General features: G+C 42.0%; 2 protein-coding genes across 9 annotated transcripts in view; one reads left to right on the plus strand and one right to left on the minus strand.

Annotated features, from left to right (window-relative positions):
* Window positions 1–489: 489 nt before the first annotated feature.
* STARD5 (StAR related lipid transfer domain containing 5) lies at window positions 490–5,561 on the plus strand. Its single transcript, XM_039557491.1, has 6 exons — window positions 490–618; window positions 696–745; window positions 847–979; window positions 2,343–2,460; window positions 3,482–3,575; window positions 4,098–5,561. The coding sequence occupies exons 1-6, from the start codon at window positions 529–531 to the stop codon at window positions 4,243–4,245; spliced, it is 633 nt and encodes a 210-aa protein (XP_039413425.1). The 5' UTR covers window positions 490–528; the 3' UTR covers window positions 4,246–5,561.
* Window positions 5,562–7,361: 1,800 nt separating this feature from the next.
* The window catches only part of IL16 (interleukin 16), a 38,150-nt gene continuing 31,857 nt past the window's right edge, over window positions 7,362–13,654 (minus strand). For 6 of the 8 annotated variants that reach the window (XM_019280940.3, XM_010391087.4, XM_010391089.4 and 3 more), the window contains 7 exons: window positions 13,342–13,483; window positions 11,005–12,091; window positions 10,316–10,499; window positions 10,009–10,110; window positions 9,066–9,318; window positions 8,076–8,201; window positions 7,362–7,827 (listed from right to left, as the gene is read on the minus strand). In XM_019280940.3, the coding sequence (XP_019136485.2) occupies window positions 7,634–7,827; window positions 8,076–8,201; window positions 9,066–9,318; window positions 10,009–10,110; window positions 10,316–10,499; window positions 11,005–12,091; window positions 13,342–13,483 (2,088 nt within the window). In that variant the 3' untranslated portion in view covers window positions 7,362–7,633. The remainder of the gene's footprint in view (window positions 7,828–8,075; window positions 8,202–9,065; window positions 9,319–10,008; window positions 10,111–10,315; window positions 10,500–11,004; window positions 12,092–13,341; window positions 13,484–13,654) is intronic. The other 2 variants (XM_010391088.4, XM_019280939.3) reach the window with 1 other exon arrangement.

Below are 13,654 nucleotides of genomic sequence, written 5' to 3' on the forward strand. Positions count from 1 at the left end.
AGTCAGACTTCTCGATTAAATCCTAGATCCTCTATTAATTTTCTGGTGAGCCTTAGACCAGGCTGGTAAATTTCTCAGTGGCGAACTTTCTATACATGGCCGTTAAGAGACTCACTTCATTACTCGTAATTTCTAAATCCTATCCCGTTTTTCACACACCACTGCAATTTTGCACTTCCTTCAGACACTCAAGTCTGGTTGGTTGCTTTTTCGCTTCTTTCTCTCCGTGCCATTGGGATTGCGATTACGCCAACGACGACGGCGGGGCGGCCCCAGCCCTAAGGAAGCAGCGCTCCGCCTCCCATCCCACACACGTTCCCACACACGGCCCCAGCCCTAAGGAAGCAGCGCTCCGCCTCCCATCCCACACACGTTCCCGCTGTCCCGTCCCCATCCCCGCTGTCCCGTGAGGCGCGGCCGGGCCGGGCCGGCGTCACCCTCAGGTGAGGGGGCGGCGCCGCCATCGGCCCAGGGGCGGCGCGGCGCGGGCGCTCAAAGGCGGCGCAGCAGCGGCCCCGCCCGCCCGCCATGGAGTGCGCGGGGCGCGCTGAGGCGGCCGCCGAGCAGCTGCGGCTCTACCGGAGGGACCCCGGCGGCTGGCGGGGCTGCCGCAGCACGGTGGGTGAGCGGGCTGCCGGGGCAGCCAAGGGGAGGGGTGGGAGCCGGCCCGGGGCTGAACGCTTCCCGTCCCGCAGGGGGAAGTCGCGGTGTCCTGGAGACCCTCGACGGAGTTCGCTGGCAACCTGTGAGTACGGCTGGTTGCCGGGGCGCGGGGTCCTGCCCGCGGTGCTGCCGGGGCCGGGCAGGGCAGAGCAGCGCGGTTTCGTTTCGTTTCGTCCCCCGCAGGTACAAGGGAGAGGGGATCCTGCCCGGCAGCCCGCGGGATGTCTGGGAGTGCATAAAGCCGGTGGCCGGCGGGCTCAGGACCAAGTGGGACCAAAACGTGAAGGACTTCGAGGTCGTTGAAGCCATCAGCGATGTAAGTTCCTTACAAACTGTTCCGGTGAGATTAATGCAGTGTGTGTTCAGCAGCGTTGGGCCTTATGAGACAGCCGATGTTATGTGCAGGGAGGTAGAGAGTCTTAAATTGTACTGTGTTTCTGGCCGGATCAGCTGGACGATCCTGGGATAAGAAACCTTCTTTGCTTTGGTTTTGGTTTTTTTTTCTTGTTCCTTTTCCATAAATGTTATACATTTTCTTAACATATGTATGTATGTAAATAATGGCTTATCTTTCTGAAAGGCAAATCATTCTTGTCTAAATACTGTGTATTTAAAAGCTACAAATGCATGACATATATGTATGTATATCATTAAATATATAACATTAAAGATTCTTGCAGTGTTGTTAATACTGCAAATCAAGCTAAGTGTGATTGTTTTTAGCAAGCTCAGTGTGAGGGAAGAGGAAGTTTAGACACTGCAGACTTAGCTAAGCAGTGATGTGTTCACATCATCAGCCATCAATTTAGGCCCAATCTTTCACCATGGCAGTGATGCTCTGCCCTGCACATCAATCACACCCTGCCTTAACTGGGCTCGGCACCTAGTGCTTTCCCTCTGTCATTAAAGTGGAGATGCTACACTTTGAGCACACAGATGAGCAGGGCTCTGTATGAGCAGCAGCTTCTGCTGCCACACTTGTACAGTCTTAATTCCCTTTTTTTATAGCATGTCGGAAAATTAAAAGGGCATTGGATTTAGATCCCCAAATCTGAAGCGGGTGTATGTGCTTGGAGGCAGCCAGGTGCAAACACAGCCAGTCTCAGAAATGTTTCTGGAAGTTCCAGGAAGTTTATTTTTCTTGGGGGAATCCTGTAGGCATTTAGTATTCATTATAGCCAACTTCAGGAATGCTGCAACCTGCCAGTTGAAATTCACAGATTTGCCAGCACATACCAGTGTGGTAGAAACTTCTGGTTTTGGGAGCCAATCACAGAAGCAAATGGTAGTGTTAATGTTGGTGAAGTGTAACAAACTGGGTTATCAAGTTGTATCCTGCATGTACTACACAAGGAAGTTATCTTTGCTAGTGTCCTGGCGAGGACGGGTTTTAACTGTCTTACGAGCACAGATGTACCAGGTTTGCATTTCAGCATCCCTTCTGGTATCTGTCCTCTCTGAACATGGAAGCAACACCTTGTCACTCTGTTTTTTTTCTTGTCCTTGATTGTTCATGGTGCCTTTTGACTGTGCTGATTTACATTTCATTCAACAAAGGATGTAGTAGAACTCCTTGAGAGAGTTTAGAAAGTGTAACTAAAAGAGAACTGGAAAGTACAGGGATTTTTCTGCTGTACTTCTGAAAACATCAACTGACATGACTGTCTTGTGATATTCAGACTGTCTCTATATGCAGAACCACAACCCCTTCAGCTTGCATGAGGATTATTTCACCAAGGGAATTTGTGGATGTAGTAGTTATGAAGCAATATGAAGATGGGACTATGCTGTCTGCTGGTAAGGCACTTGTGTTCTCAACAGGTTCATGTTATGTTTGGAAATAACCAGCATCTATTGGAAGCTATAAAATCAAAGGTACTAGAAATAAACATAAAATTAAAACTAACATGTTGTTCAGTAGTTGTTGACCTGATCTTGATCAGAAGACAAAATAATAGTCGCCTCTCTGCGTTGCTGTTCCCAGAGTATATAAATCATTTCAACAGTCAGATGATGATGGTACTGTTGGCCTATGGTTTGTTCCCTTGCTATGCTTTTGAGATTGAATAATTGTTTAATTTACTGTTAAGTTCTGGCTTATTTTGAGTGTCTGTTTTTGTTGTTTTAAGAATTTACAGAACTTTCTAAAAGGAGTCCCATTTAGGCTAAATCCCATTTTAGCATTTTCTGCACAGGTTTCAGTGAAGCCATTGAATAAATGTACCACTCCTGTACGTGAAAATAGTTTTGTTTATGAAAAGAAATAGTGCTGATTTTTACAGGGCTGCCACTGTATAGAATGTTATATTTTTTTTCTCTTTCGTTTTGCTGTTTAACTGTTGCAAGTCAGAGCTTTTATTGCCCCACTGTTCAGGTGTCCCATTTTCCCATCCTGTTCAGAAAAGCCTTGCCAGGAATTTATACACTTGCTAGAGTGCAGCTTTTCAGCAGCCAAGTGATCTGTGTGCCATGGATTGTTGGAAGTAACCCAAGTGACCTCTCAAGAAAAGCAGTGCTGTCACACAGCATGGGCTCAATGAAACTGTGTCGAAGTGTCGATGCTTCCTCCTTCAGAGCTCAGTAACAATTGCTTCTAAATTCAACACTTCTTTGATTTCCCCATGCTAAGGACAGAGTGGTTCCTTTTAGTGGTCTTTTCTGAGCACTTGTCAGCTCCACACTGGAAAGGTTGTACTGCCGTTCTTCTTTAAATACATTTTGAATAGCGAGTTTGCTTCCCATCTGGAGCTTTGAGTACCAAGGATTCTTTCCCATTTTCTGGAAGAATGACACTTTCCTTTAATGCTTTTTCTTTCAGCCACCAATGTGGAACACCCGCTGTGTCCTCCTCAACCAAATTTTGTGAGAGGTTTTAATTATCCCTGTGGCTGTTTCTGCATACCTGTTCCAGGGTAAGAGACAACCTGTTTGAATGTTATAAATTCTAAAGACCTCCTTATCCATTGTGTGGTATGTTTGTGTATGTGGCCACATGTGACCTGAAGCCTCTTGGCAATGGCATGTTTCTGTCTTCCCAGTAATCATTATGACTGAGTGCCCTTCTTGTTCTCATTTTTGTGCAATGAATTAGTTTCCCCTCATTTTCTAGAGGGAAGTCTTTAATGTTACAGGAACTGTTATCATGGTAAAATTCTCCCTGACCTCTTGAGCAGAGATTCAGCAAAACATACAAGTATGGTCTTAATTTTTGGTAAATGAGTATCTGGTTGATTTGCCATAATTTATAGACAGAGTCATGTAGCTAATTAGGGCCTAGATAAACTAACTTCATAGCTACATTGACTGAAATTTGTGTATTTGTTTAAAAAAATGAAAGCTCTTGGAAATAGCTATTCTAATACAAGTAAGAGTCATTGAAAAGTTCTTAATGCTCTTAAACCACTGGCTATAAATCACTTTCATTGTCTTTGCAGGGAGCCAGACAGGACTGAGCTCCTCACTTTCTTTCAGACGGATCTTGGTGGTTATCTTCCCCAGACAGTGGTGGATTCCTTTTTTCCATCTAGCATATCTGGATTTTACAGCAACCTCACCAAAGCTGTTAAGGCATTAAAAGCATGACAAGATGAGTTGCTGGGATCACCAGCTGAGGGTAGGAAACAACCTGTCAGCTTGTGGGCAAAAATACAAAGTTGGCCTCAGGACTTTTCTATCAGCTAAGATACTTAAGAAAGGTGACATGAAACAATGAACTGAGGACAATAGATTTTTAAAACGGCGTTTGCTACCTGACTCCATGCAGAACAATGCATTCTTATGTAACATGAAATTCTTCACTTTAATGATTAGAAAAATACCACACCAGGTGGCAGCAGTAGTGACTGCAGGGAGAAGATGCAGATACTGGATCTGTTCTTGGTCACTCTTTGTCAGTGTCTGTGGAGGTTAAGCATTGCTAAAATCCACTTAGCACCACAGCCAGGTGCAGGTCAGCCCTGTTTGGTCTCTGAAGCTCCCTGTAGATTCCTGTGGATCAGTGGTTCTCCCCCAGAAGAAGATGTATCTCTCCTGCTGCCAGCACTCCTAGAGCTGTCAAGATGCTTCAGTGGGTGCAAGCCAGCAAATGGTGAAAGCCAGAACAAAGGGGATTATGTAGAGGATGTCACTGGTTTGTTCCAGCAGACATCAATATTGATGGTAAATATGCCTTAAGTGCTTTTTTGTAAGTCAAGGTCCAGCAGTGCTAATCAATGCACAGGTGTGTGGGCTGGCAAACAGACACTCTCCCCTCTCTGTACCAAAACCAGTGGTTTCACAGTGTCGTGAAACAAACTGAACCGACACAGAGGCAATAAATAAAGAGGATTAAGCACTTTACTTGCCATTTTTTAAATGGGACGTGAAATGACCATTTTGAACTGTATTTGAATGTGTTTTGGTTTCCTGTGGTGAGAGGTTTTAACGGGTAAATAATCTTTTCAGTAGCTTTGCCTTGACAGGCCATAAGGACATTGCTTTTTTCTAAGACTGGTTTGCCTCCCAACATTACATTGGGAAATCAGCAGCTGATTTTGTGTGCCAAGATGTGTCCATCTTTGGGAGATGCCTATGGTGCTGGTTGCTGCAGGAACATCAGACATTACTATGAATTACATATAATTACAAAGGTAAAAATAATTGCTGAATTAGGAAGTTAAATGCAGGTTGTGATTTTAGTGTGGTAACTCGATTATTTAACAGGGTTAATGTGCTCTGCTTTCTGTCCCTGTATTTTTTTCTATTTTTATATGTATAGGGCATGGACTTGCACATTAAGTTTCCCACTGTAAACCTCACCCTATGGAGTTCAAGGAAACAGTTTTTAGTCCAGTCTGCTTTGTATACAAAGATGTAAAAACTTGTGTGAGTGTGGTGAAATAAATATTTTTTCTGCTACATCTTACTGTTTTTCCTGAATCATCCTTTGAAATGGTTCCTCATACACCTGTTCTGCTGTCAAGGAAGCCTAGGAGCTGCTTAGACCTCCAGCATCTCTGAATTTAAGGCAAAAAGAGGGGAAAGGCCTTCCCTGATGATGGTATGTGTACAAGGGAAGAGGTGTTTTGGTGAGAACACTCACCCTTGCAGGTACTTGCCCTTGGTTGGTCCTTATTTCCAATTGCTGCTTCCTATACTTAGGAAGAGTAACAAGTTCACTGAGAAAAGATGTGGGCCTTGATATTACAGAGGCTTAAATATATTTTTATAAGTGTACTGAAGTCATTAGGCATGAATTATAATATCTTGGCAAGTCTTTCCAGGATTATCATGAATTTAATTAGCAGAAAGTCCAAAAAGCACAGCTGAGGTCACCGCTCATTATTTCTGCAAGTAACGCAAATTATTTTTGCAGACAATGTGGCTTCTTATTAGCTATTTATATTTTTTTTTATTGTTCTGAGAAATAAAGGTGGTGAGACTCTTCATTGGAATAACTTAAGAATCCCTTTTCTGAGTGCTCAACACCTTCTATCCAGGAATTAAGAGCCCTTCATGTTCAACCTTCTGCCCTGCCAAACTGGAGTTAGAAATGTCTTGGCAAAGACTTTTTTAATACTTTTTTGAACTGGCACTTACGTAATGTTCACTTTCCCATTTTTCTCTTTTTTTTGGTTGCTACCCAACCAAATTTTTGTTTTGAGGTAGAGATTAGTTTTTGGGAGACAGCTCCAGCTGAGTGTGTGTTGGGAGTGTGGAGGCAGATGGCTTGTCAAGAATGTTCTTTCAAGGATTAATTTACAGTTGTCTTGTGAGAAAAGGCTGCAGCAAGTTCAGTTCCTGGATTTAATTAAAACCTTCTCCTGCCTATCCTTCCCTTTCCCTTAATTGCTGTTTTTGAGGTGTTGTGTTAAGTGTATGGAAAACAGCTCCTGAGCTCCTTAATCTCTTCCTGGTGAAATTAACTGAAGAAGGGTACAGAAAATTCCCATCGCTGGGAAGGTGAACAGCCAAGGACAATAACCTGGCTGTCAGCTGGGGAGTTACTACTTCCATCCTGCCCTTGCATCTCTCTCTCCCTTTGGTGAAGGAGGTTGGAGAAGATTGAGTGGGTGCACAAGATCATCTTGCCATAGGTACGTGTCTGCTGCTGGTAGAATTCCATACAGGGCATATAGGATAGATTTGTCTCCAAGTTATTTAGCCTTTTCCAGAATAAACATTTCAGTTCAGAAGTACTTGGATTCCCAAGTACTCTCACTGGTACTTTCCCTTGCAAAATTAACAGAGACATTTAAAAGAGAAAAGTGTGGTTAGAAGGTAAGATTTTCTTCTGAATGGCCTCGTTATTCTTCTGCTGTAGTCCTCTTAAGACCTCTGGCCAGATGAAGGTTAGGAAAGCTTCCACTACAGTACCCACACCTCCCCCTTGGAATACCATGAGAACTCCTTTCCACACTGTGTTTGCCTGCTGCAGTTGAGATGGCTCTGTAGAAAGTTACCTCTACAGGTTTGGCTCTCCTGAATGTTCTGTGTTCTTAATAGAAAAGTTGGATTTTTCTAGGGAACGTTGTTTTGCACTGCAACCCGCTTCCTCTGCCCTACACATTCCCTGAGGCAGTGTTTAGTTGTAGGCTCGTAGACACATTTCTTGTTCCTGGGAAGCTAAGGTAGGGAACAGGACTTGGAGAGTACCACTGAAAAAACACAGGATGTGCTTCTGATACTTGTTAAGTTAATGGCTTCAAAAAGGAGAGAACTATAGCTGTCATGTATTTTATTACAACCAGTATGTTATTAACAAAGTCATTATTTTATAATTACACACTTTATAACATCTGTTTCTGAACGTTGAAATAAAAATCATGCCCGTTTCCTGCACATCTAAGTTCATCCCAGAGAGCTTTCTCTGTAACTGGCAGTAAGATCCAGCGTACTCTTCATGGGTGCTGAGTATCTTACTGTGCCAGCCAAGTGCCTGCAAGTAACAAAATCCCTTGTTTGAATATTAGCAGTAGTCTAATCCTTCCTCTTACAAAGTTTCGGGTGACTTGGTGGTGACAGAGCTGCGATTCTTCCTCTTGATGATCGCTGTGATGGGCCCATCAGGTAATGCCTTGATGACGTTCCATGCCTCAAAACGAGTGAGTCCTTGCATGGCTGTTGTGTGTACTTGTAAGAGCTCATCACCAGGCTGAACAGGGCTGCTCTGTTCCAGTGCAGTCCCTGGGGAGAGAAAAGCAATTTCCTTTAATTCTTTCTGTGGGGGAAGCTTTGGTGGATCTTTCACTTACTAGCGAATGGATCAGCAGCACGTTTGGTGTAAACCACCTGGTCCCAGCAGGCAACAAATTACTGGCACCAAACAAGATAATGCTGCATTTGAAAAAATGGCATTTCCATAGTTATAAATCAGCAGTCAGTTATGAACCCCACAAGTCTGCCTGAGTTGGGAAGATGCAAAGTGTGTTTACCTTTAAATATCCTGTTGATAATGATGGGTTTATCTCCCTGAATAGAGCCCTTCCCTCCTTCCAGACTGAATCCTAAACCAGCAGGTGTTTTTTCTAGAGTTACAGTGCAGATTGTATCTCCAGTGGCTGGAAACAAATGGAAAGTTACCAGATGGACAGCATACAGTCTGAAAAGCTAGAACATCTGTTACAAAAAAATTAACTTTTGGATTGTTTGCAAAGGTCCTATAAACTGCCAAGTGAAAGAGAAAGCTAAAACTTTTAATTTCTCATTTTGTCATTTTAAGGCCCTCTGGGATGCTGGGGAAAGAAAATTGTGTTTGAATTAATGGGATAATAAGATATTTAGTAAATTGTAAAAATCTGTGAAATGAACAAAATCTAAGGTATATATTTGACTTCATGTTAGTTATGAAGTTGTTATTGACTACAAGGCTGCTAATTTGCAGTATGGAAATAAAGCTACAGATCTCCAGATCATGCTTTAGAAAAAAGACCAAAACCAAAACACAAAACTATTCTGAAAGTAAAATATTCTGCAAAACTCTGACGTTGCTGTGTTTCAGATGTAGCCACCTGCTATATCAAACAATAGCACATTGTTTGTTCAAACTGAAATTCTCTTTCATGGAGACAAGTCTTGTAATAATATTAGAATAAAGAATCATTGTTCACTGAGTTGTCATTATACCTTAAATTAGATGTGTTGCTACAACAACCATCTTTGTACTTCTACAGAAATTCACATAGAGAATCACACTTGCTTTGGTTTTTTTAGGGAGTTCTTTTATTTCAGAGCTCGATTAATTCTTTCCCTTTTCAATAAAGTTATTTCAAATGTCTATTTCAGGGATGTTTTATTAACTGTGCTGTTTTTAATCATGGTTCACAGATTTACGCAGCCAATGCTGGTTTTATGAACACCTGGATTTCAGGTGATGAGTAAACACTTATCAGGTGGGGGCTGCAAGATAATGCCACTAAACTTACCAGACTCTTGTGAGGCATCACTTGCTACCGAGGATGTACTAGAGCTGATTGAAACGTTGAGATTTTTTTCTCCATCTTTAGGTTTTCTGGTGACAACAACAGCTTGTCTGGGTTGTCGGGCCTGTCGCATGATTGCTGAGGCATCACTGTGAGTCGCACCTTTAAGAGACTTTCCATTAATGGAGAGCACTTCATCTCCTTTCTGAATAGTTCCTTCCTGGTAGGCCAGTCCACTGGGAAATACTTTGTGAACCTATTGAAGAGCCCAGTCACCACACACACACACAAAGGAAGAGAAAGAAAGGCCACGTCACTAAATTGCTCACTTAATACTTTACACCATGTACATTTTTCATTCTTTGCCAGGAACCAGTTGCTTCTATCATGTTTCAGGACTGAGGACTGAATAAATTTGCACGGAGAAGTTTTCCTGAGAACATCCCTCCTCAAGCAGCCAGGGAAGCAGTCTGGCCCTGGTACCAGATGGCTAAAGCCGTGCTGCCTGTGGTACGTACCTTGCACGTGCTACTTCTTGACCCTCTCGCTGCTCTGCTCGTGGGAGGAAGGAGGTGTGAGACTTATCTCTAACTTCCAGACATGTATTCACCCACCCCATTCCTCCAGACCACCCTGCATGGCCTTCTATGAGCACGTGAGCAAGATGTTTATTTCCTGCACAGGGCTGTGTGTTCTGCCTTGGCTTTCAGAGCTGTTGGGGAGGAGGGGCCCAAGGAAGCAGGACACTGCTGCCAGACACCTGGGGAGGCAGCTCTGTGCAGAAGGAACCTGTTTTCACCTACTGAGACTATGGTCCTTCCAAACCTATCAATATAGCTGCCTGCTTTGGTAATCTGAAAGCCAAACACTGTAGTAGAAAACCAGTAAGGTATGTCTTTTGCAGAAAGAGTGTTGATTTGGGAGTATATTTTAAGATGCTACTTACTGTTACCACTTTGTTTTCTAGATCAATGCCCCCTGCTAGGCTGAATCCAAGCCCAGTATCTTCTTCTTTATGCAAAACTGTAACATGAATATCATCAAATTCCTAGACAGAGAACAGAATAAAGTCAAGAACTTCCCAAAAGGTATGTCACAATGATTGGAAATTCAGCATATTTTCTTTTTCTCTATTGTGCATTTTATAATGAGACTTAGTGCCATAAGCATAATATTAAGTTGCAAAGATTAACCAGACACATTCACTCTACAGTTTTCTGAAAACCATGCATGAAAAGAAAAATCAGGTTTACCTTTAAGGTTTCTTCATCTAGGGCTTTGACTTCCTCTATAAGCTTTGCCAGCTCCTCAGGGGAAAGCAGAGAGATGACTGACTGCCCTGACACACCGGATGCTTGAGGTGAGCCGTGTTCCTGTTTGTCTTCCTCCTTCCCTTTGTCTGCCAGGCTCACCGTGTATTCTCTCAGCTCGGAGAGGCTGTCCCATTGTGACAAGAACAAAAAAGAAACATTGAGCTATGCAAGAACATACCCACTAAAGCAAAAGGCAGTTTTGGAGCAGTCATCTTTCCATCTTATTAGCATGTAATGGGGGTGGTAACTCCTACAACTACTATAAATATGGGCAAATGGAAATTAATCATGTTAACTTAAAAAAAGTAGAATCCATTGCGTTAAAGAATAGGAATAATCTCATGGCCTCAGGCAAAGACACTTAAATCTGCTTTATCACAGAGATATTAGAAATACTGCTCCTTAAACAGGAGGATGTTTGAAATACACATGTGCCTATATATAATACAGATTAAAACCAGAAGTAACAGTCATGTGAGTCATTTAACCTTTATCTCTAAAAAGTTCTTCATTTAGTCTGTGCTTTACTTCTGTGTGATGCTACCTTTGAACTTTAATCTGTCAGCAGATCAGCACAGCTGCTCAGCAATGCTGGTCTGTAAATCTGAGTTTTAAATATGGTGTCTTACTTTAGGGAAAACCCAGTGTCCAGGTGGTGATTCTCACTTGCAGGTGAGATGGAATTCTCATCTTCCTCCATGGAGGACTGGGACACTGTGTCCAGAGTTTCCCATGCACTGCTTCCAGAAGAGGCTGGGGACTGAGGAAGGCAAAGCAGGGATTTCATTAAAGCAGATGACACCTGGCTGCTGATGGAATAGATTTTGCTGCACTTCTCATCACATGGCTTCATTATCTCACAAGCCTGGGCAGCAGTAAGTGGGAAACTTCGTGACCTCAGGCTGTGTGCTTTTGCTACGGACACAAGATGGGAGTTTGCAACAGCTCCTGGAGTTAAGAGACTTGATGAATTTTCAGTGCTGGCATTGCTGCTTTTCTCTGAGCTGGTTGCAATACCCTCCCTGCGAGAGGAAGACCTGTCCAGGCTCTTTGTAGCCATGGCCACAGGTGGCTGTTGTTGGCTGTTCTCACAACGCTGGAGGAAGGGTTGGTTTGAGCAGACTGGAGCTGCCTCTGCTCCTGCTGCAGTGGGAGAAGGTTCTTTCTGGACCGATGGTTTTAGGCTCAGCCTTCGGGGGGGGTTTTCAGGTGACTGTGGAGCACTCAAGGATTCAAATGAGCTTATTCTTTGCTTTATTGATGATCCTCCAGGAGACACACGTGATAAGCTGGATTGCAGGTTTTTGTTGGAAATACTGTCATGGTTGGGAGAACTTTGATCTGCCTGTGGTTTTAGATCTGAATTTGCTTTCCTCAATCCTTTCAGACTTTGGCGGAACCAGGTGGGCTTAGGTGCAACAGGAGGACCCTTTTTCACACTGTCATTTTCATCTGATTTTAGCACTTTGGAACCGACTAATTCTGATTCTGATTTCTTCAGAACTGTCTCTGAGCTGCTTCGATTTTGATTCTCTTTGTTTTTGTCGATGCCAGGTTGCAAATCTAAATGGACATTGTTTTCACTCATGGTAGGATTAAATAAGCTTTTTATGCAGTCAGAAATTTTAACCCAGGGGTCTTCTGTTGTATCAAGACTATAATCTACCCGTGCTTGTCTTTTAAGCACAGGCCTTTGTACTGATGAAAGTGGAGTCCCTGGAATAAAGAGACATCCATTATAAACAAACATCCTTCTACCTCTCCACCCTTTATCTCTGCATCATTATTAATTCATTAAATTTGAATTTCATTCAAGCCTCTGATAGAGTTTTTTTTAAAGTTTCTAAGAAGTTTAAACTTTTAAAAAATTCATAGCTCTTGATCTACAAGTTCTGAATCCAGACACTGAAATTACCTGAAAAACAAGGCTCTTGCATGCTTAAATACGAGTTCCCTTTTTAAAGGGTCTATAAATACTGAAAATCTGGGATGCTGAAATCTTGATACAGGCTACAACAGCTAAAAGAGAAGGTTAAAATTTTAATGTTGTTTGCAGCCTAGAGAAAAAGCTGATATTACAATAAATTCCTTTTAGAAGCATTTTTTCTTTTCTACATTTATAAGTTTATCTTACTCTAAAAAGACTCTCATACGAAGATCTTCAATACTTATGCTTCCTTAAATTTCTGCAGGCATTTCCAGTTGATTTTTCTGATAAGTAAAAACTTGATTCTAATATGGGAATACTTTTTACATCACAGAGCAATTAAGCATTTTAGTGTTAGACATGGTGGGGTCGAATGGCAGCAAATTTCTGTTTGTGCACAGGTACTGTTATCTGCTTCAGTGTCAACTTTTTTTTAAGGCAACATTTTCACTTTTTATAATGATCTGAGCCATAACTCACAGAATTACATAAGCATTGATGTTGTAAGACACCTCTTGAGATTGTCTTGTTCCCTTAGCACTAAGTTTCCTGGATTCTAACTAGCACAGCAGAAAACTAACTTATCAGTGGTTTGTACCATTGCAACACCAGAGCCTTGAAACTGTGCTTAGAAATGTCCTTTAGAAATGCTAAAACTAACCTTTAGTATCAGATATTCAGTGTAACTAAGCAGTTTCATCTGAAGCAATACAGCAAAATTGTACCTGTCCATTAACAATTTTTTCGATAAATCATCTCTTATGCTGCTTTTGATCTAGTTTCTCTTTTTTACAAAGATTTATCAGTAATTTTTAAAACTTACAATAAATCATCTCTTATGCTGATTTTGATCTACTTTCCCTTTCTTTACAGAGATTAATCAATAATTTGAAATTTCATCTGTTCACCCCAAGATTTACAGATATAGTTTGAAGACTACATTTAAAGAGAAGGTGAAATCAGCTCAATACCCATTTTGGAATCCAAATTAAATAGTACGTATTTAGCTGGAAAGAAAGGTTCATGGAATTAAACATACCTAATTTTTCTTTTCTTTCTTGATCTCTGCCCACTGGAGCAGCAGTTGTGTGTTCCTTATCATATGCTGTAGGAGAAGTGGTGAAGGCACCGTGGGTTACATCAGTTTGATGTCCCTCTAACATTGGTTCTCCAACTTCCTGCTGAACAAACAGGAAAGAGAAGTGTGTCAGAATGTAATTATGCAAACCACACTACATATGAAGCTGAAGAAAGGTCTGAAAAAATATATGAATCTGGAAAAAACCAGAAACCCAATATAAAAATGTGGTGTGCAGGCCTCAGACTGACTAATACAACATTTGGAGGGAATA

The sequence above is a fragment of the Corvus cornix genome, chromosome 10 (genome assembly GCF_000738735.6).
Source record: "Corvus cornix cornix isolate S_Up_H32 chromosome 10, ASM73873v5, whole genome shotgun sequence".
Lineage (NCBI taxonomy): Eukaryota > Metazoa > Chordata > Aves > Passeriformes > Corvidae > Corvus > Corvus cornix.